At 44.3% G+C, this 23,106-nt stretch overlaps 1 protein-coding gene across 3 annotated transcripts in view; it reads left to right on the top strand.

The window, feature by feature from the left end:
• LOC106576846 (tyrosine-protein phosphatase non-receptor type 13) overlaps positions 1 to 23,106 on the top strand; it is a 79,588-nt gene that overhangs the window by 11,929 nt on the left and 44,553 nt on the right. For 2 of the 3 annotated variants that reach the window (XM_045700684.1, XM_045700686.1), the window contains exons 4-15: positions 598 to 669; positions 859 to 1,033; positions 1,377 to 1,512; positions 1,631 to 1,769; positions 12,925 to 13,077; positions 13,514 to 13,699; positions 15,232 to 15,394; positions 15,489 to 15,747; positions 18,262 to 18,338; positions 18,504 to 18,581; positions 18,714 to 18,821; positions 19,727 to 19,843. In XM_045700684.1, coding sequence (XP_045556640.1) covers positions 598 to 669; positions 859 to 1,033; positions 1,377 to 1,512; positions 1,631 to 1,769; positions 12,925 to 13,077; positions 13,514 to 13,699; positions 15,232 to 15,394; positions 15,489 to 15,747; positions 18,262 to 18,338; positions 18,504 to 18,581; positions 18,714 to 18,821; positions 19,727 to 19,843 — 1,663 coding nt within the window. The remainder of the gene's footprint in view (positions 1 to 597; positions 670 to 858; positions 1,034 to 1,376; positions 1,513 to 1,630; positions 1,770 to 12,924; positions 13,078 to 13,513; positions 13,700 to 15,231; positions 15,395 to 15,488; positions 15,748 to 18,261; positions 18,339 to 18,503; positions 18,582 to 18,713; positions 18,822 to 19,726; positions 19,844 to 23,106) is intronic. The other variant, XM_045700685.1, reaches the window with a different exon arrangement.

Genomic DNA, 23,106 nt, shown 5'->3' with positions numbered 1-23,106 from the left:
CACCCTGTTATGTTGGCTGAGACCCATGGAGTTATCTGCTGGGCTGTGGGGGTGATAATACACAAGAGCATTCATGACTCTAAATCATAGATTCTATATACTGTGTACTTCTTATTATTCTCATAGTTTGTCCTACACAGTTTAAGCTAGAATCCCAGTTTCTTAGATAATTTGATTGATTTGTATGTTACTCAAAGTACATTCAAGGTTTTTTACAGGAAAAATAGTTTTTCTTCGAAAACTAGGATGTGTACAAGCAGGAAAGTGTGTGTGGGGATGAAACGAAGATACAATAAACTAGGTTCAGTCAGCGTAGCCTGTGACGTCACAGCCCCAGTGAGATTGAGGTAGCTGTCACCTCCGATTCAGTTCTGGTTTATCAGTCTTGACTTCAGACTGCAGTGCTGCTGGAGCATAGTGACTGTCACAACCAGGGTTGGTGCATCCTACACACAGACTGGAGAGTGTACGGACGTGTATGAGTGAGTGTGTGTGTGTCTGTGTATTGTGTTAGTATTGTTTCTGTGTGTAGCAATGTTATCATGGTGTGATTGTGTATCTGCATTGCTGTGTTTACATCGTGTTGTGTCTTGTCAGGCTCTTGGTCCCGAGTTTATCCGAATGGCTGACGAACCCCAGGTAGTTCTGGAGCTACCCGGATCCATAGTGGTAAGAACATTTACCACAATATTCATGATTTTTATTCTTGAGTGCATATTTTTGTTGACTACAGATTGATTGATTATCTTTTTTACCCTCCTTTCTGTGTGTGTGTCTGTTTCTCTCTCTCCCTCTCTCTCTCACGCTCTCTCTCTCTTTTTCTCTCACTCCTGCACCTCATCCCTCTCTTCCCACCAGTCTAAGAAGGGAAGGTCTTGTTCGTCCCAGAGAGAGGTCATTGTGGTGTTGCCCAGTGGTCAGTCTGTATTGGTCAGATGTGACATAAAGTCTAGAGGGAGGGATGTGTTTGACATGGTGGTGGCTCACGCTAACCTGGTGGAGCACTTCTACTTCGGACTGGCCTACATCGACGGTAAGAAACTGACAACCTTTGTGTCTCATAAACATACAGATGTAGGATCTTCATTTGATCACTAGTTTGTTGCTAAGAATTTTGCAGGAAATGCAAACTTGTAGTGTATTTAAGGTTTAAAAAGGCATCTAAAGTTTGAAATTTCTACTTTAAAATGTCAGACTTGATTTTCCATAACTAAAAATGTATCAACCCCTACAAAATTTTTAAAAGTCATTATAATCCACATAATAATTCACATTTCCTGTTGCGGCAGTATTATTTTCCTGCTGTAGCAAGCAAATTAAGATGCTACATCTGTAAAGTTGATTTTATATTGTCATATATCTTTCCTTTCTTTTAGATGATGAATATTTCTTCTTGGACCATGAGACGAAAATCTCTAAAGTTGCTCCTGACAGTTGGAAGAAAGTAGTGTCGACCTCTTTTCTTGTTTTTCTAAGGATCAAGTTTTTTGTCGATGATATCTCCTTCATATTGTGAGTCTGCAATACTTTTTTTATTTAAAGTATCTGGAGATTTGGTGTCATGAACTGTTAGTGAAATGCAGTTATCAGTTTTTTCTTTAAAGAACTGTACATTGTTGTGGTGTTCCAGACACAAGGTGACGCTTCACCAGTACTACTTGCAGCTGCGGAAGGACATCCTAGAGGACAGGTTGTACTGCAACGAGGAGACAGGCATGTTCCTGGCGGCTCTTGCTCTACAAGCTGAGTTTGGGGACTACATGTCTGAGGTAAACTGAGTGAAGCACTGTCTCAGTTAAGAAACTTTTATTTTAAAATATTTTATTTTATGATGTACATAATGGATTACGTTCTCCATAAAACCCTGAGAGATTGTATGGCTCTTAATCAGTCTTCCAGCCAGAGCAGTAGGTTTATGAGTAAGTAGTACATCTCATTGACAGACCTGCAACCTTGGTGTTAAATTATGTGGTAAAGGGTATTGATAGGATGAAGCACTACGCTCTCCTCTATTGACTTATTGAAGGCTTTCGATACTGTTGACCACTCTTTATTTATTCAAAGATTAACTGCAATTGGTATATTTCTTCAGGTGTCATGTAATTGGTTCGACAATTACTTGACACACAGGACACTGTTTTTTTCTGATGGTGTTACGTCAGATTTCCTTGATATTACGAAAGGTGTCCTACTAGGATACATTTAAGGTCCTGTACTTTTTACTGTCTATATGAACTATGTTGGTTTATCTACACAAAAATTTAACATACACCTGTATGGCAGATGACACTGTTGTGTATGCTATTACCCTCGCGGTTGAGCAGGTTCTTTCAGAGCTTCAATCTGCCTACATTGCTTTACAGAAAGCCTTTGTTGAACTGAATTTGGTACTTAATGCAGGTAAAATCAAGTATATGTTATTCTCCAAATCAGGTAAAAAGTGTATCTGATGATATATGCATATGTAAATTCGATGGTTCCCTCATTGATATTTTCCCCGTTTATAAATAGTAAAATGGGCTTATTTTATAGGAATAGGCCATGCTAAATGATAGAAAACATATAAATCGGTCGACATTCATACTGGTTATAGAATTTTGCGATATTGTCCTTATGAATGCAACTGCCACTGGACACAGTTTATCATCATGCATTAAGCTTTATTACTGACAATAGGTTCAGTACACATCACTGCATTTTGTATCAGAAAGTAGGTTGGCCCCTCTTGTAGATTGATGCATTTCACTCTTTTTGTTTATAAAGCCCTGCTGCATAAACTTCTGCCGTACCTTACTTCATACAGATGTACAAGATACCAGACCGTCTCAGGGATGGCTAACTCTGGAGATCCCTTCGATCTCCACTGAGTTAGGTAAATCTGCTTTTAGTTATTTTTTGCACCTTTAGACCCAGTGACTAAGGGGGCAGTTGAAATCGGTGAGGGGGCACAATTTTGGGGGGGTTCTTCCATTGGAATTATATTGAATTCTGCTTATATCAAGCTATACTAGGGTTAAATATTTTCCGGTATTTTACAAATGTCTTATCCCGAGAATAAAACACTTTTCTCCCGGGTAACCCGATATTTCCCGACAAAACTGGAAGTGTCATTCAAAAGCTGTCACGTCCTGACCAGCAGAGGGAGCAATTGTATTAGTTTTGGTCAGGACGTGGCAGTGTTTCAGGTGTGTTAAGTGATTTGTTGGTGATTGGACTCCCAATTGAAGGCAGGTGTGTTGAGTTGCCTTTGATTGGGAGTCCTATATCCTCTCTGGGCTAGGCGGGACGAATTCGTCCCACCTACGTAACAGCCAGTTGAATCCTGTGGCGCGATTTTCAAAACCTTTGAAATGCTATTACTTCAATTTCTCAAACATATGACTATTTTACAGCTATTTAAAGACAAGACTCTCGTTAATCTAACCACACTGTCCGATTTCAAAAAGGCTTTACAACGAAAGCAAAACATTAGATTATGTCAGCAGAGTACCAAGCCAGAAATAATCAGACACCCATTTTTCAAGCTAGCATATAATGTCACAAAAACCCAGAAGACAGCTAAATGCAGCACTAACCTTTGATGATCTTCATCAGATGACAACCCTAGGACATTATGTTATACAATACATGCATGTTTTGTTCAATCAAGTTCATATTTATATCAAAAACCAGCTTTTTACATTAGCATGTGACGTTCAGAACTAGCATACCCCCCACAAACTTCCGTCGAATTCACTAACAATTTTCTAAATTACTCACGATAAACGTTCACAAAAAGCATAACAATTATTTTAAGAATTATAGATACAGAACTCCTCTATGCACTCGATATGTCCGATTTTAAAATAGCTTTTTGGTGAAAGCACATTTTGCAATATTCTAAGTACATAGCCCAGGCATCACGGGCTAGCTATTTAGACACCCGGCAAGTTTAGCACTCACCAATATCAGGTTTACTATTATAAAAGTTTGATTACCTTTTGTTGTCTTCGTCAGAATGCACTCCCAGGACTGCTACTTCAATAACAAATGTTGGTTTGGTCCAAAATAATCCATCGTTATATCCGAATAGCGGAGTTTTGTTCGTGCGTCCCAGACACTATCTGAAATGGTAAATTAGGGTCGCGCGCGTGGCGCAATTCGTGACCAAAAAAATCTAAATATTCCATTACCGTACTTCGAAGCATGTCAACCGCTGTTTAAAATCCATTTTTATGCCATTTTTCTCGTAAAAAAGCGATAATATTCCGACCGGGAATGTCCATTTAGCTAAACAAAGGAAAGTAAACAAAGCTTTCGGTCGACGCGGGCACGAGCCTGAGTCTCACAGTACTGTAACCAGCCACTACCCAAACGCGCTACTTTTTTTTCAGCCAGAGCCTGCAAAGCCACGATTCAGCTTTTTACCGCCTTCTGAGACCCTATGGCAGCCGTAGGAAGTGTCACGGGACAGCTAAGATCCTCACTCTTCAATAAACAGAGACAAGAAGAACGACACCTTGTCAGACAGGCCACTTCCTGCATGAAACCTTCTCAGTTTTTTGCCTGCCAAATGAGTTCTGTTATACTCACAGACACCATTCAAACAGTTTTAGAAACTTTAGGGTGTTTTCTATCCATATGTAATAAGTATATGCATATTCTAGTTACTGGGTAGGAGTGGTAACCAGATTAAATCGGGTATGTTTTTTATCCGGCGGTGTAAATACTGCCCCCTAGCCCTAACAGGATATAGTAGTGTGTGTTTTTCTTTGGGGTTGTGGGTAGTTGTTTTTGCACTGCGTTTTGTGAGCCTGCAAAACTGTTCCTGTTGTCGTGAGTACTGTTTATTGTTTTCCCTGTGGATGCTTTGCGTGTTTTATTAAAAGAATATGAGTATCCACATTCCCGCTGCGCCTTGGTCTTCTCTCCACTACGACACTTGTTACAGAACTACCCACCACAAAAGGACCAAGCAGCGGAGGAGGAAGGAGCCACAGGGGAACAGCGTGATGGACTGGACATGGGAGGACATCCTGGACGGCAAGGGTTCCTACACTTGGGAGGAGATCCTGGCTGGAAGGGATCGCCTCCCATGGGAACAGGTGGAGGCACTCAGAAGAGCGGAGGCAGGACAGAAGAACCAACGGCAGCGGTATGAGGGAACACGGCTGGGTAGGAAGCCCGAGAGACACCCCCAATATTTTTTTTGGGGGGGGGCACACGGGTAGTTTGGCTAGGCCAAGGAAGAGCCGTAAGCCAGCTACCCGTGATTACATGGAGGAGCGTATGAGGTGGAGGGCGCCATGTTTCGCTGAGGTGCGCACTATCTTGCCTATACGCACGCACAGCCCAGTCCACCCTGTACCAGCGCCCCGCATGTGCCAGGGCGAGGTGACCATTGAGCCTGAAAGGGTGATGCCAACCCTGCGCTCGAGACCGCCAGTGCGCCTCTACGGTCCGGTGTTTCCCGCTATACGCACTAGCATGGAGGTGTGTGTCTCCAGGCTGGCACGTCCAGTACCAGCCCCACGCATCAGGCGTCTAGTGCGTCAGCCCAGCCTCGCCAGTCAAGAGTCGCCAGAGCTGCCCGCCAGTCAGGAGTCGCCAGAGCTGCCCACCAGTCAGGAGTCGCCAGAGCTGCCCGCCAGTCAGGAGTCGCCAGAGCTGCCCGCCAGTCAGGAGTCGCCAGAGCTGCCCGCCAGTCAGGAGTCGCCAGAGCTGCCCGCCAGTCAGGAGTCGCCAGAGCTGCCCGCCAGTCAGGAGTCGCCAGAGCGGCCCGCCAGTCAGGAGGCGCCAGAGCGGCCCGACTGCCCGGATCAGCCAGAGCGGCCCGACTGCCCGGATCAGCCAGAGCGGCCCGACTGCCCGGATCAGCCCGAGCGGCCCGACTGTCCTCCGGCCAAGCCCGAGCGGCCCGACTGTCCTCCGGCCCAGCCCGAGCGGCCCGCCTGTCCTCCGGCCCAGCCCGAGCGGCCCATCGGCCCGGCGCAGCTATCGGCGCCACCGAAGTGGGCGACGCCGAAGGTGGAGCGAGGTTCACGTCCCGCACCTGAGCCACCTCCAGGATAGGTGGGTTGGGGAGGGAGGGTGTAGCACAGTGCCATCGTTGACGGCAGCCACCCTCCCTTCCCTCCCTTATTGTTTAGGGGTTATTGTTTTTGTTGGGGTATTGGGGATTTTTTTGTGTTTTCTTTTTTAAGGTGCATTCCGGGGTCTGCACCTTGAGGGGGGGGGTACTGTCACGTCCTGACCAGCAGAGGGAGCAATTGTATTCGTTTTGGTCAGGACGTGGCAGGGTTTCTGTGTGTTAAGTGTTGTGTTGGTGATTGGACTCCCAATTGAAGGCAGGTGTGTTGAGTTGCCTTTGATTGGGAGTCCTATATAGTAGTGTGTGTTTTTCTTTGGGGTTGTGGGTTGTGGGTGTTCCTGTTGTCGTGAGTACTGTTTATTGTTTTCCCTGTGGATGCTTTGCGTGTTTCATTAAAAGAATATGAGTATCCACATTCCCGCTGCGCCTTGGTCTTCTCTCCACTACGACACTTGTTACAAAAGCATTATAAAGCATAAAAATATGTCTGGATTTGAATAGAGCTTTAATCTGCATGAAAATTCAAACCTGATGCTACCTGAGCCCGATGAGCTATATATAAAATACGTTTTATGAGTCCTACATGAATGACATTTAATGAGCCCAAACCCAAAAAAGCCCAAACGATTGTTCCATTATCTATATCGTATAGACTACTGCACATTACGCACGACAGAAAAACATAAAAGCTCATAGATGTAGCTAGCTATATGTTCCCATTGGTAAATAAAAAATGAAATTAGCTCCAGTAGGCTAATCTTTTTGAGTGTGAACTGTATTACTGTACTGTATTGTACTATACTGTATTATATGGACTGGAATTATGCACATTGTTCAAACCATGATAAAGCAGAAGAGAACATGAGATTCTAGGTGCAGCACATGCATCCTACAAAGTTACAAGTAGGCTATAGGCTTGCGAATTTGAAATATAGTAGGGCTTAATTGTATAGGCGAATTAGTAGGATGAAGCATATATACCTTTCATAATATTTCCCCTAATGTTATTAGCCTACCTCTTGCTTCATTCCGCCCTCGTATTCAACAGTTAACCTCTATGGGCTAGGTGGGACGCTAGCGTGCCACCCGTGGTGCACTCCATCAACAGCGGGTGCATTTCAAGAGCGGCAAATTTGAATCCAAATAAATGTCAAAATTCAAATTTTTCAAACATACAACTATTTTACACCCTTTGAAAGATAAACATCTCCTTAATCTAACCACGTTTTACGATTTCAAAAAGGTTTTACGGCGAAAGCATAAATTTAGAGTATGTTAGGACAGTACATTTACAAGAGTTGTGTGTAATGTTTTGTCAATTCAAAGACAGGGTAACCAAAACCATAAAACCAGCTAAAATGATGCACTAACCTTTTACAATCTCCATCAGATGACACTCCTAGGACATTATGTTAGACAATGCATGCATTTTTAGTTCTATCAAGTTCATATTTATATCCAAAAACAGCGTTTTACTATGGCATTGATGTTGAGGAAATCGTTTCCCTCCAATAACCGGCAGTCAAGTCAGCGTCACAAATTAAATAATTAAAATGAGAAAACATTGGTAAAATATTATATTGTCATTTAAAGAATTATAGATTTACATCTCTTGAACGCAATCAACTTGCCAGATTTAAAAATAACCTTACTGGGAAATCACACTTTGCAATAATCTGAGCACTGCGCCCAGAAAAATACGCGTTGCGATACAGACTAGACGTCATGTTGGGGAGATCTAAAATCGAAAATACTATGTAAATAATCCATTACCTTTGATTCTCTTCATCAGATGTCACTTCCAGGTATCACAGGTCCATAACGAATGTAGTTTTGTTCAAAAAAGCTCATCATTTATGTCCAAAAATCTCCGTCTTGTTAGCACATGATCTAAGCCAGCCGGACTTCTCGTCATGAACGAGGGGAAAAAATATATTTACGTTCGTTCAAACATGTCAAACGTTGTATAGCATAAATCATTAGGGCCTTTTTTAACCAGAACATGAATAATATTCAAGGTGGACGAATGCATACTCTTTTATAACGTATTGGAACGAGGGTACCCAACATGAACTCGCGCGCCAGGTGTCTAATGGGACATCATCGTTCCATGGCTCTTGTTCGGTCAGATCTCCCTCCAGAAGACTCAAAACACTTTGTAAAGGCTGGTGACATCTATTGGAAGCAATAGGAAGTGCCAAAATATTCCTCAGCCCCTGTGTTTTTCAATGGGATAGGTTTAAAGGTAATACAACACATCAGGTATCCACTTCCTGTCAGAAAATGTCTCAGGGTTTTGCCTGCCAAATGAGTTCTGTTATACTCACAGACACCATTCAAACAGTTTTAGAAACTTTAGAGTGTTTTCTATCCATATATAATAAGTATATGCATATTCTACTTACTGGGTAGGATTAGTAACCAGATTAAATCGGGTACATTTTTTTTATCCAGACGTGCAAATGCTGCCCCCTAGCCCTAACAGGTTAAATGAAATACGTTTCATTGTCCTTATCTTCGTCATTCTAATGGCATCCTTGACTATTTTATGACTAGAATTAGATGCAGAAGGCTTTCACTTCTCTTCACGAAGATTGAATGGTTATGGGTCTGAATAAATAATTGCTATAGCCTACCGCCATTGCACGCTCTTTTACCTGTGAGTTCTATTGGCTGCTGTATTTAACAATCGGCAAAAAAGAGCTTGCTTTCCTCTTCGAATAGTCTATTGGTATATGACATGCAAAAAAAATTATGCCCAACAAGCTATTCTAGTCTACCTAAGGAGTATTTTTTAAGGATAGGCCAGCGGAGCACAGGTGCTTGCGTATTGCGCAAGAGACAAAGGCAATAAGTTAGAAGCTTATTATGCATAACCCATCATTAATTTGCTAAATATAAGGCTAATACTGCATTGAATGTATTGTCTGAAAGAGGTAGGCTAGGACATCTACATATAGGGTATATATCAATCTATAATAGGATTATCTATTTTGGATGCAATTTGAATGGAGTTGATAGAGAGGGAGAAAGACTGCAAGAGATGATTGGTCTACATGTATTGTGAACTGCGTTCCATACTGAGATGGGCTGTCTGTCCTCACCCTGAGCGTTGATTCATCATGCAGAGACCGTAGAAAAGACAGATTTAGACACCGCATATAATTTAACAGTTCCATTTCACGCCATGATGTTCATATAAATGATTTATTATAATTTATCGGTTTCTTGCAGTGATTTATCCCTGGAAAAGGGAGTAGTTTTGGGCGGTAAATCTTGGTAACCGGGTTCCCGCCATTCAACTCTGTTCAACAATAAACATAAAGTTAAAATGCCGAGACGCCGAGACCATTGAGTGCTTTTGAAGTGACAGGTTGGCGTGAAATCTGTAGCCCATCTCCACTTCGCTGTATCAACACAATGGACAGTGCCATACATCCTAAAGCAAGGCCTATTTGGCAATGAACATAGGCTACAAGATACTATAGATAAGATTATTCACCTATTACAAACCCCTATGTGAATGTAGCCGTACACACAGCTGTCTTACCAAAATGATACAAACTAAAAGCTGAAAGTAGTAGCCTAGTTATTCATGCCTAACAAAAATAAGGAATAGCAGTTTAGCTTAGAATACAGACGAATGCAAACGAATGAAAGCAAACAGAACAAAATAGCGGTAGGCCTACTAATATGCCTATAAGCTAAATTTCATATCGATAAAGGCATGACAAAATCAATATTTAGGCTAGTTATATTGACAGTAAACAAACACAGCAAACAAAAGGTGAACGTCTACGCCTACCAAAACAGCCGACGACAGTGAGATACAACTCAATCATCAAGTTTGCAGACGACACAACAGTAATAAGCTTGATTACCAATGATGACGAGACAGCCTACAGGGAGGAGGTGAGGGCTCTGGGAGTGTGGTGCCTGGAAAACAACCTCTCACTCAACGTCAACAAAACAAAGGAGATGATCGTGGACTTCAGGAAACAGCAGAGGGTACACCCCCCCATCTACATCGACAGGACTGCAGTGGAGAAGCTTCAAGTTCCTTGGCGTACACATCACTGACAAACTGAAATGGACCACCCACACAGACAGTGTGGTGAAGAAGGCGCAACAGAGCCTCTTCAACCTCAGGAGGCTGAAGAAATTTGGCTTGTCACCTAAAACCCTCACAAACTTTTACAGATGCGCAATTGACCGCCTGGTATGGCAACTGCACCACCCGCAACTGCAAGGCTCTCCAGAGGGTGGTGCGGTCTGCCCAAGGCATTACCGGGGGCAAACTACCCACTACCCGCTATCATCCAGAAGGCAAGGTCAGTACAGGTGCAGCAAAGCTGGAACCGAGAGACTGTTAAGCGTCCCACCCGTGGTGCACTCCATCAACAGCAGGTGCATTTCAAGAGCGGCAAATTTGAATCCAAATAAATGTCAAAATTCAAATTTTTCAAACATACAACTATTTTACACCCTTTGAAAGATAAACATCTCCTTAATCTAACCACGTTTTACGATTTCAAAAAGGTTTTACGGCGAAAGCATAAATTTAGAGTATGTTAGGACAGTACATTTACAAGAGTTGTGTGTAATGTTGTGCCAATTCAAAGACAGGCGTCACCAAAACCATAAAATCAGCTAAAATTATGCACTAACCTTTTAAATCTCCAACAGATGACACTCCTAGGACATTATGTTAGACAATGCATGCATTTTTAGTTCTATCAAGTTCATATTTATATCCAAAAACAGCGTTTTACTGTGGCGTTGATGTTCAGGAAATCGTTTCCCTCCAATAACCGGCATTCAAGTCAGCACCACAAATTAAATAATTAAAATTAGAAAACATTGGTAAAATATTATATTGTCATTTAAAGAATTATAGATTTACATCTCTTGAACGCAATCAACTTGCCAGATTTAAAAATAACCTTACTGGGAAATCACACTTTGCAATAATCTGAGCACTGCGCCCAGAAAAATACGCGTTGCGATACAGACTAGCCGCCATGTTGGGGAGATCTAAAATCGAAAATACTATGTAAATAATCCATTACCTTTGATTCTCTTCATCAGATGTCACTTCCAGGTATCACAGGTCCATAACGAATGTAGTTTTGTTCAAAAAAGCTCATCATTTATGTCCAAAATCTCCGTCTTGTTAGCACATGATCTAAGCCCGCCGGACTTCACTTCATGAACGAGGGGAAAAAAATATATTTACGTTCGTTCAAACATGTCAAACGTTGTATAGCATAAATCATTAGGGCCTTTTTTAACCAGAACATGAATAATATTCAAGGTGGACGAATGCATTCTCTTTTATAACGTATTGGAACGAGGGTACCCAACATGAACTCGCGCGCCAGGTGTCTAATGGGCCATCATCGTTCCATGGCTCTTGTTCGGTCAGATCTCCCTCCAGAAGACTCAAAACACTTTGTAAAGGCTGGTGACATCTAGTGGAAGCAATAGGAAGTGCCAAAATATTCCTCAGCCCCTGTGTTTTTCAATGGCATAGGTTTAAAGGTAATACAACACATCAGGTATCCACTTCCTGTCAGAATCTGTCTCAGGGTTTTGCCTGCCAAATGAGTTCTGTTATACTCACAGACACCATTCAAACAGTTTTAGAAACTTTACGGTGTTTTCTATCCATATATAATAAGTATATGCATATTCTAGTTACTGGGTAGGATTAGTAACCAGATTAAATCGGGTACATTTTTTTATCCAGCCGTGCAAATACTGCCCCCTAGCCCTAACAGGTTAAACAGCCATCACTAGCACATTAGAGGCTGCTGCCTATAGGCATAGACTAGAAATCACTGGCCACTTTAAGAAATGGAACACTAGTCACTTTAATTATGTGTATATACTGTATGCTATACTATTCTACGGTATCTTAGTCACTTAATAATGTTTACATGTCTTGCATTACTCATCTCATATGGTATATACTGTATTCTATAATATTCTACGGTATCTTTGTCACTTAATGTTTACATATCTGCCATTACTCATCTCATATGTATATACTGTATTCTATACTATTCTACTGTATCTTAGTCCATTCCGATCATATGTATATAGTCTTGATTCATTCCTACTTAAATTTCTGTATATTGGGTATATGTTGTGTAATTTGTTAGATATTACTTATTAGATATTACTGCACTGTCGGAGCTATAAGCACAAGCATTTCGCTACACCCGCAATAACATCTGCTAATCACGCGTATGTGACCGATTTGATACACACACACACACACCGCACTCCGAGGCGCGCTCTGTCCGTGGTGCTGATACAGCGCAGCGGAGATACAGATTTCACGCCAACCTGTCACTCAATCATTTGAACTTTTTAGTTAATTTTATATAGGGGCATAAAAACTGAGGTGGCACAAGTTTCAACTGAGGGGTCTATGCCCCCTTTTCCAGCCTCGCGGAACTGGGTCCGTGCACCTTACTTGTGGAATAATCTCCTAGGCTCTCTAAAATTGAATTAATTGGTCTAGATCAATTCAAAAGGCTGGTTGAGGACCTTTTTACTGGAGAATGTGTTTGTTTTTATGATAGTGTTTTGCTTTTCGTGTATTGATGTGAATAGTGATGTGTATAGTGTATATTGATGTTAATACAGGGCTCATCTGTAAAAGAGACCTTGCTGTCCGCATGACAAAAATGAACATTTCTTATTGGACAAGTCAAGGTAGTCCCTTCATGTTTCAGTTACTTTTCTTACGTTTGGTACCTATGGAACGCAATCCTGTTATATCTATGGTAAGAATTACTACAATAGTGGCAGTATATGTCATTGACAGGCCTATTATCTCTGTTCAGTTGTATGGCAGGAACTACTACCAGCTGGAGCAGTTTGTGTCTAAGAGGATGCTGGAGAAGATGGCTCTGCCCAATCTAAAGGAGGAGTTGTCACGGTTACATGCCAACAATGCCGAGATGCTGCCAGAGGAGGCAGAAACCGAGTACCTAAAAGTAGGCAAGAGGAGAGACAACACACATGCATACAGTACTGTATGCATGCATTTGCACACACACACTCAGTAAATTTACTGAATTGAAATAATCACTTTTTTATAGAACTTTTATTTGACTTATAGGTGTCGAAAATCTTCATTTTAACCTTGTTTAACCTCTTTCAAACCTTGTTCAGCCCTGCAACATGAAAAAATGGCCCGCTCTCACACTTGATTATTATTTGCAATAATATAAGGTTTGGAAATGAAAGGCAATTAAAATCAAGCTTCTATTATTGCAAATCATAATCAAATGAGTGCTGGCCCTTTTTATATTTGATCTATTTTGGTTTTAAGCATTCTATTTACTTGTCTACACAAGAATATTTTGAGTTGAGCACATTCTCCTTTACTACGATCAACCTTGCAACATACTTGTTCTATCTCCTCTTCAGATCGCCCAGCAGCTTCCAGAGTATGGGATGGTGTTCCATCGGGTAGGCCGGGAGAAGAAGCCGGTGGTGGGGGAGCTGGTGCTGGGAGTCTGTGCCACAGGAATCATCGTCTATGAGCTGAAGAACCACCTCCGCACTGTCACACGGCGATTCCTCTGGAGGGAGACCGATACCATCTCCGCCAACGTGAGTACTACTGGAATACTAGGGTTGTTCTACAACTACTATAGTACTTTTACTAGTTCCACTTTAGACCAGATAGCAGATTTTCCACACACTCTAAGAAAAAAGGGTTCCAAAAGGGTTCATTACAGAGGGATTGGGTTCTACCAAGAATCATTTTCATCTGAAGAACCATTTTTGGAAGACGAGGGTTCTTTGAAAAGTCAAAGGGTTCTACTTAGAACCTTTATCGTCCTAAGAACTGTTTTTTCATAATTTCATAATTAATTAACATTATTTAAAATAAAATAAAAGTGTTATTTTTCAGTCTTCTGTGATGTAATATTGGAATGCAAACTCAAAATATAATACATTTCAACTCTATATCTGACATGGTACAGGTGTTTATTTAAAACATTTTAGGACCATAACCATGTGTGTAAGGTGAATACTTTTGTTTCAACGTAGATTTGTTTAAGACTACCAAGAACACTCTTTATGACCCTGATTTAGCCCACTGCAGTAAAAGGTTCAACTTTAGCCTTCTAGAGTGAGAATGTTTTAAACTGTACCTAATATGAGGAAATGTGTACACAGCAAATTGGCCAGTATTACCTAGTGTTGATTTTTCAGTGTAACATTTCAGTGTAACAAAGAGGTAAATTAACACTCGGTGGTGTAAAATGACCCCAGTGTTGGTGTGAAAACCAGAGGTGAGTGTGATTTGTGTAATTTTTACTTTGTGTAGAGTAAAATACTCAGCCACACCCATCATTATCATATTTCCCAGCATGCTCTAAAGCATGCTCTAAAGTTTGTTTCAATATCTGTGTTTTTGCATGTGCATTGGATTGATCTGATGCAAAGATAAATAGCATACATTTTTCTAAACTAATTGAATCTGTTAGTAGTTGACTTATTGCCCTCATTACTGAGATGGTTGTTCCAGTTAAGATGGTTTAGGTAGTCTCATTTTTCATTCTTCCCCACCCTGGCAGTCATTCTGAATGCAGGTTGCGGGTGATTAAAAGGTTCAATTGTTGGATATCCTCACTCTGGCTGGATGCCAATAAGAATTACACATAATTTTGCAAGCCAGCATAACGTGACTAGAAGGTGTGGTGTGGCCTGTAAACTAGGATTTTCAATATTAGGAAGGTGTTCTTAATGTTTTGTACATTGAGTGAATGTGTCTATTGTCATAAAGAGTTTAATTTTAAAGCCTGGTTGAACCTTTTATAGACGGTTCAAGGAAGAACCCTTTCAAGATAAAAGGGTTCTCTGTAGAACCCTTCATAGAGGGATCTAGGAAGAACCAATTACAGGGGTTCTAAGAAGAAACCAACAGAGGGTTCTATGTAGAACACTCTGCAAAGGGTTCTACCTAGCATTAAGAAGGGTTCCCCCATGGGGACAAACCCCAAAACCCCTACATGGTTCTACTTAGCACCTTTTTTTGTAAGAGTGGACTGTGCTTTCAGAAGGTTTTGCCATTAACAGCTCCAATGCTCTTGATTTAAAAGACAACCCCCTGACAGTTGTCTCTCCTCCCACAGCATCGTAAGCTGACCATAGAGTGTGGTGGTCCCAGTGGTAAGAAGCACAGCTTTGTAACAGAGAGTTCTAAGATTGCGCAGTACCTCCTTAGTCTCTGCTCCGGGCAGCACAAGTTCCACAGCGAGATGAGTTCCAGGCAACTCAGCCACAGCATCGCTCAAGGTACGGGGCTCTTAGAGCACACACAGGCAGGCACACACACAAACACACACACACACAATTGCTTATTCATTATGATTATTTGTTGTCTTTCCAGATGAGAACATTGACAAGTACCAGTCTATTTGTCGGACCAGTGACTCCCGTATGAAGCGTCTTTCATGTTCTGAGGTTGTCCTGAACAGCGTAGAGTTACCATCCAACCTCGGCCACCGCGAGTCATTAAGTAAGTCGTGTGATGACATCACGGCGAAGGTGGAGGCGCGTCTAAGGCAACAGAGAGAGTTGAGGGAAATGAACAGAGATCTACCCGAGCCATGCCCACTGTCAGAGATGAAGGAACAGCAGGCCTGGAGGTAACACTACAAAACAGTACAAAACACTATGTAACCCTACATAACACTGCAAACACTACATACTCTATGTACAAAACTACATAACAATGAACCTCATCATCAATAACATCCACTACAATGTGTTTACATTTACATTTAAGTCATTTAGCAGACGCTCTTATCCAGAGCGACTTACAAATTGGTGCATTCACCTTATAATATCCAGTGGAACAACCACTTTACAATAGTGCATCTAAATCTTTTAAGGGGGGGTTAGAAGGATTACTTTATCCTATCCCAGGTATTCCTTAAAGAGGTGGGGTTTCAGGTGTCTCCGAAAGGTGGTGAATGACTCCGCTGTCCTGGCGTCGTGAGGGAGCTTGTTCCACCATTGGGGTGCCAGAGCAGCGAACAGTTTTGACTGGGCTGAGCGGGAACTGTGCTTCCTCAGAGGTAGGGAGGCGAGCAGGCCAGAGGTGGATGAACGCAGTGCCCTTGTTTGGGTGTAGGGCCTGATCAGAGCCTGAAGGTACGGAGGTGCCGTTCCCCTCACAGCTCCGTAGGCAAGCACCATGGTCTTGTAGCGGATGCGAGCTTCGACTGGAAGCCAGTGGAGAGAGCGGAGGAGCGGGGTGACGTGAGAGAACATGGGAAGGTTGAACACCAGACGGGCTGCGGCGTTCTGGATGAGTTGTAGGGGTTTAATGGCACAGGCAGGGAGCCTAGCCAACAACGAGTTGCAGTAATCCAGACGGGAGATGACAAGTGCCTGGATTAGGACCTGCGCCGCTTCCTGTGTGAGGCAGGGTCGTACTCTGCGAATGTTGTAGAGCATGAACCTACAGGATCGGGTCACCGCCTTGATGTTAGTGGAGAACGACAGGGTGTTGTCCAGAGTCACGCCGAGGCTCTTAGCACTCTGGGAGGAGGACACAAGGGAGTTGTCAACCGTGATGGCGAGATCATGGAACGGGCAGTCCTTCCCCGGGAGGAAGAGCAGCTCCGTCTTGCCGAGGTTCAGCTTGAGGTGGTGATCCGTCATCCACACTGATATGTCTGCCAGACATGCAGAGATGCGATTCGCCACCTGGTTGTCAGAAGGGGGAAAGGAGAAGATTAATTGTGTGTCATCTGATAGCAAGAGAGCTGGCCAAGGACGGCACGTTCAAGAGTTTTGGAGAGAAAGGAAAGAAGGGATACTGGTCTGTAGTTGTTGACATCGGAGGGATCGAGTGTAGGTTTTTTCAGAAGGGGTGCAACTCTCGCTCTCTTGAAGACGGAAGGGACGTAGCCAGCGGTCAAGGATGAGTTGATGAGCGAGGTGAGGTAGGGGAGAAGGTCTCCGGAAATGGTCTGGAGAAGAGAGGAGGGGATAGGGTCAAGTGGGCAGGTTGTTGGGCGGCCGGCCGTCACAAGACGCGAGATTTCATCTGGAGAGAGGGGAGAAAGAGGTCAAAGCACAGGGTAGGGCAGTGTGAGCAGGACCAGCGGTGTCGTTTGACTTAGCAAACGAGGATCGGATGTCATCAACCTTCTTTTCAAAATGGTTGACGAAGTCATCCGCAGAGAGGGAGGAGGGGGGGGAGGATTCAGGAGGGAGGAGAAGGTAGCAAAGAGCTTCCTAGGGTTAGAGGCAGATGCTTGGAGTTTAGAGTGGTAGAAAGTGGCTTTAGCAGCAGAGACAGAAGAGGAAAATGTAGAGAGGAGGGAGTGAAAGGATGCCAGGTCCGCAGGGGAGGCGAGTTTTCCTCCATTTCCGCTCGGCTGCCCGGAGCCCTGTTCTGTGAGCTCGCAGTGAGTCGTCGAGCCACGGAGCAGGAGGGGAGGACCGAGCCGGCCTGGAGGATAGGGGACAGAGGAAATCAAAGGATGCAGAGAGGGAGGAGAGGAGGGTTGAGGAGGCAGAATCAGGAGATAGGTTGGAGAAGGTTTGAGCAGAGGGAAGAGATGATAGGATGGAAGAGGAGAGCGTAGCGGGAGAGAGAGAGCGAAGGTTGGGACGGCGCAATACCATCCGAGTAGGGGCAGAGTGAGAAGTGTTGGATGAGAGCGAGAGGGAAAAGGATACAAGGTAGTGGTCGGAGACTTGGAGGGGAGTTGCAATGAGATTAGTGGAAGAACAGCATCTAGTAAAGATGAGGTCAAGCGTATTGCCTGCCTTGTGAGTAGGGGGGGAAGGTGAGAGGGTGAGGTCGAAAGAGGAGAGGAGTGGAAAGAAGGAGGCAGAGAGGAATGAGTCAAAGGTAGACGTGGGGAGGTTAAAGTCACCCAGAACTGTGAGAGGTGAGCCATCCTCAGGAAAGGAACTTATCAAGGCGTCAAGCTCATTGATGAACTCTCCAAGGGAACCTGTTTATTCATCCACAAAGGGAGAGACCCTCTGCTAATTTACGTTGACTTTATCCTTCGACAATGATGACAATATTTATGGTGACAAACTGTGTCGTTGTGTTCCAGTACTCAACAATTATTTCCAACAGTACAGATTGTTAGTATAATGATAAACTATGCAAACCCATGACTGTTGTGTTCCAGTCCTCCAGAGCCCATCCCCAGAATCATGTCCAATCCCATGCTACAGAAACATGACTCCACAACCTCCTCTATACAAGGTGAGGACTGACCACGCTATATACTCTTATCTAAGGAATTTACTATAACACTGCATATGCTTAACTCTCTGCATTAACTTAACTCTTAACTTAACTCTAATCTTAGCTTTTTTATGAATGCACTTGGCATTATGTTTAACCCCTGACCTGTGGGTTATTTTACAGTAGACACTCCAACCAGGGGTTCTCCAGAGAGAGAGATCATCAGTCTGGTCCTAAGGAAAGACCCTAAACTGGGCTTTGGTGAGTAATAGAGTTTTAGGGGTGATTAGGTATTGAAGGGTGAATTTGTAGATTTGTTTTTTGTCATAGAAATACAATGACTCTGGTCCTCTGTCTCTCTCTCTATTTTGTATCTCTATCTCTCTTTCTCAGGGTTTGTGATAGTGGGGGAGAACAGCACAGGGAAACTGGACCTGGGAATCTTCATAGCCTCCATTGTACCTGACGGACCAGCAGACAGAGACGGCAGAATCAGACCAGGTACTGAACAGGGAGCTAAAACAAGTCTTCAGGTGTCAGACAAGATTACGTATCAAGTGAACATAGTTCAAACACACACACCTACACTGCCTTCAGAAAGTATTTTATTGTAATTTTTTGGTCAATGATCTACACTAAATATTCTGTAATGTTAAAGTGGAAGAAAAATTTGAACATTTGTTGAAAAGTCATGAAAAATAAACACTAATATATCTTGATTAGATAAGTATTCAACCGCCTGAGTCAATACATGTTAGAATCACCTTTGGTTGCGATTACAGCTGTGAGTCTTTCAGGGTAATTCTCTTATGAGCTTTCCACACCTGGATTGTGCAACATTTGCCCATTATTCTTAACCAAATACTTCAAGCGCTGTCAAATTGGTTGTTGATCATTGCTAGACAACCATTTTCTGGTCTTGCCTTAGATTTTCAAGCAGATTTAAGTCTATACTGTAATTCGGCCACTCAGTAACATTCACTGTCTTCTTGGTAAACAACTCACAGTGTCTGGTGGAAAGCAGACTGGACCAGATTTTCCTCTGGGATTTTGCCTGTGCTTAGCTCCATTTCATTTCTTTTTTATCCTGAAAAACTCCCCAGTCCTTAACAATTACAAACATACCCATAACATGATGCAGCCACCACTATGCTTGAAAATATGAGTGGTACTCAGTAATGTGTTGTATTGGATTTGCCCCAAACATACAGTAACACTTTGTGTTCAGGACAAAAGGTGAATTGCTTTGCCACACTCCAGATACAGACTGTAACACAACAAAATATGGAAAGAATCTTTGGGGTGTGAATAGTTTCTGAAGGCACTGTACATATCATACTAGTATTTTATTTTATCTTTGGTTGATGGTCAGACTGATATTGTGCTTTGCTTGGTTGATTATGCAGGTGGTCGTCTGATTTCTCTAAATAAGATCAGTCTGGAGGGCGTGACGTTCACTGACGCAGCAGTCATCCTCCAGAACAGCCCTGATGAGGTGGAGCTCATTGTCTCACAGCCCAAATGTACGTAGAACTTATTACAACCCTTATACAACCCCACCCAAATATACTCTTCATACTCTGTCATTGTCAAATCAAATTTGATTAGTCACATGCGCCAAATACAACAGGTGTAGACCTTACAGTGAAATGCTTACTTACGAGACCCTGATCAACAATGCAGTTTAAAAAAAATACGAGTAAGAAATAAAAGTAACAAGTAATTAAAGAGCAGCAGTAAAATAACAATAGCGAGACTATACACAGGGGGTACCGGTACAGAGTCAATGTGCTGGAGCACCGGTTAGTTGAGGTAATATGTACATGTAGGTAGAGTTATTAAAGTGAGTTGATTACAACAGAGAGTAGCAGCGGTGTAAAAAAAAAGGGGGGGGGGGCAGCAATGCAAGTAGTCTGGGTAGCCATTTGATAAGATGTTCAGGAGTCTTATGGCTTGGTCTTGGATGGCAGGAAGCTTGGCCTCAGTGATGTACTGGGCCGTACGCACTACCCTCTGTAGTGCCTTGCAGTCGGAGGCCGAGCAGTTGCCATACCAGGCAGTGATGCAACCAGTCAGGATGCTCTCGATGGTGCAGCTGTAGAACCTTTTGAGGATCTGAGGACCCATGCCAAATCTTTTCAGTCTCCTGAGGGGGAATTCGTTTTTGTTGTGCCCTCTTCACAGCTCTCTTCGTCATTTATTTTTATTTCTAGACCTTATCTGGAAGATTGCTGCTTTTCTCACTCGTCTTTTGTGGTACTCAGCATAATTATATATTTTTTTATTTGGTTGATTAGCTTTTTTCACCCTCTTCCATTTGTCTATGTGTGTATTTCTGGGAAAGGGTAAGGGGGATACCTAGTCAGTTGTACAACGGAATGCATTCAACTGAAATGTGTCTTCCGCATTTAACTCCTCTGAATGTGCCTAAAGCTAGGTTTCCATCCAATTGGCGACAAATTTTCATTGCAATATTCCAAAATCTGCATAAATCAAAGTGCATTTTCCCACCATCAAATTGATACAAGTTAAATGGGTTTCCATCGCATTTTCAACTGTACTAATTGTTTTGTCACAAAAGAATGTTGTGTTATATAGCAAATGTGCCCAATCTGGTCTTGGCACGTGCACTGTAGCCAATAGCTCGCAGATACATTTAAAATGTTTTAACATATTTGTCATTTAGCAGACACTTTTATCCAGAGATTATTACAGTAGTGAGTGCATACATTGTCATACTTGTTTTTTCTCACCTGGTCCCCGATGGGAACCGAACCCAAAACACTGGCATTGCAGGCGCCATGCTCTACCAACTGAGCCCCACAAGACAATACGGGCAGGCTACCTACATGATGAGATTATTTTCGACAAAAGAACCAGATAATTTTTATTGGTCAAACGGCAGCCACGCATCGATCATCATGTCACCACAATAAGACCCTGTCACGTCCTGACCAGCAGATGGAGCTGTTGTTGTAGTTTTGGGGTCAGGACGTGGCAGTCTTGTGTTCTGTGTTGGTCTTGTGACTCCTAATCAGGAACAGCTGGGGATCGTTGTTCCTGATTGGGAGTCATATATGTAGGAGTATGTTTGTCACTTGGGTTTGTGGGTAGTTGTTTTTACACTGCGTGTATAGCCTGTAAAACTGCTACTGTTGTCACCGTCATTGTTTTTTCAAGTGGATGCTTTACTCTTGTTTTGGTAATAAATAACCATGAGTATTCACATACCTGCTGCGCCTTGGTCCATTCATGAAGACAACCGTTACAGAACTACCCACCACCAAAGGACCAAGCAGCAGAAGAGGAGGAAGCCACAGGAGAAGGAAATGGAAGAATGGACCTGGCAGGACGAGAGAAAATTCTGGGCGGACAAGTTAAGGGAGCTAAGGGAACCCGAGAGGCAGCCCCAAGATTTTTTTGGGGGGGGGCACACGGGTAGTTTGGCCAGGCCAGGGAAGAGCCGTAAGCCAGCTACCCGTGACTACAGGGAGGTGCGTACGAGGTGGAGGGCGCCATGTTACGCTGAGGTGCGCACCATCTCGCCTATACGGACGCACAGCCCAGTGCGCCCAGTACCAGCGCCCCGCAGGTGCCAGGGCAAGAGGAGCATTGAGCCGGAACGGGTGATGCCAACCCTGCGCTCAAGACCGCCAGTGCGCCCTTTCGGTCCGGTGTTTCCCGCCAGACGCACTAGCATGGAGGTGCGTGTCTCCAGGCTGGCACGTCCTATACCAGCCCCACGCATCAGGAGTCTAGTGTGTCAACCCAGCCTCGCCAGTCAACAGTCACCAGAGCTGCCCGCCAGTCAACAGTCGTCAGAGCTGCCCGCCAGTCAACAGTCGTCAGAGTTGCCCGCCAGTCAACAGTCGTCAGAGCTGCCCGCCAGTCAACAGTCGTCAGAGCTGCCCGCCAGTCAACAGTCGTCAGAGCTGCCCGCCAGTCAACAGTCGTCAGAGCTGCCCGCCAGTCAACAGTCGTCAGAGCTGCCCGCCAGTCAACAGTCGCCAGAGAGGTCAGACTGCCCTGAACTGCCGGAGTGGCCGGACTGCCCTGAACTGCCGGAGTGGCCGGACTGCCCTGAACTGCCGGAGTGGCCGGACTGCCCTGAACTGCCAGAGTGGCCGGACTGCCCTGTTCTGCCAGAGTGGCCGGACTGCCCTGTTCTGCCAGAGTGGCCGGACTGCCCTGTTCTGCCAGAGTGGCCGGACTGCCCTGTTCTGCCGGAGTGGCCGGACTGCCCTGTTCTGCCGGAGTGGCCGGACTGCCCTGTTCTGCCAGAGTGGCCGGACTGCCCTGTTCTGCCAGAGTGGCCGGACTGCCCTGTTCTGCCAGAGTGGCCGGACTGCCCTGTTCTGCCAGAGTGGCCGGACTGCCCTGTTCTGCCAGAGTGGCCGGACTGCCCTGTTCTGCCAGAGTGGCCGGACTGCCCTGTTCTGCCAGAGTGGCCGGACTGCCCTGTTCTGCCAGAGGTGCCGGACTGCCCTGTTCTGCCAGAGGTGCCCGCCTGCCCTGATCTGCCAGGGTGCCCGGCCTGTCAGGATCAGCCCGAGTGGCCCGCATGCCCTCCGGCCCAGCCCGAGTGGCCCGCATGCCTTCCGGCCCAGCCCGAGTGGCCCGCATGCCTTCCGGCCCAGCCCGAGTGGCCCGCATGCCTTCCGGCCCAGCCCGAGTGGCCCGCATGCCTTCCGGCCCAGCCCGAGGGGCCCGCATGCCTTCCGGCCCAGCCCGAGGGGCCCGCATGCCTTCCGGCCCAGCCCGAGGGGCCCGCATGCCTTCCGGCCCA

This window comes from Salmo salar, chromosome ssa18, assembly GCF_905237065.1.
Source record: "Salmo salar chromosome ssa18, Ssal_v3.1, whole genome shotgun sequence".
Classification (NCBI taxonomy): domain Eukaryota; kingdom Metazoa; phylum Chordata; class Actinopteri; order Salmoniformes; family Salmonidae; genus Salmo; species Salmo salar.
Note: the sequence above shows the minus strand (reverse complement) of the source record. Positions and strands in the feature narration are given on the sequence as shown.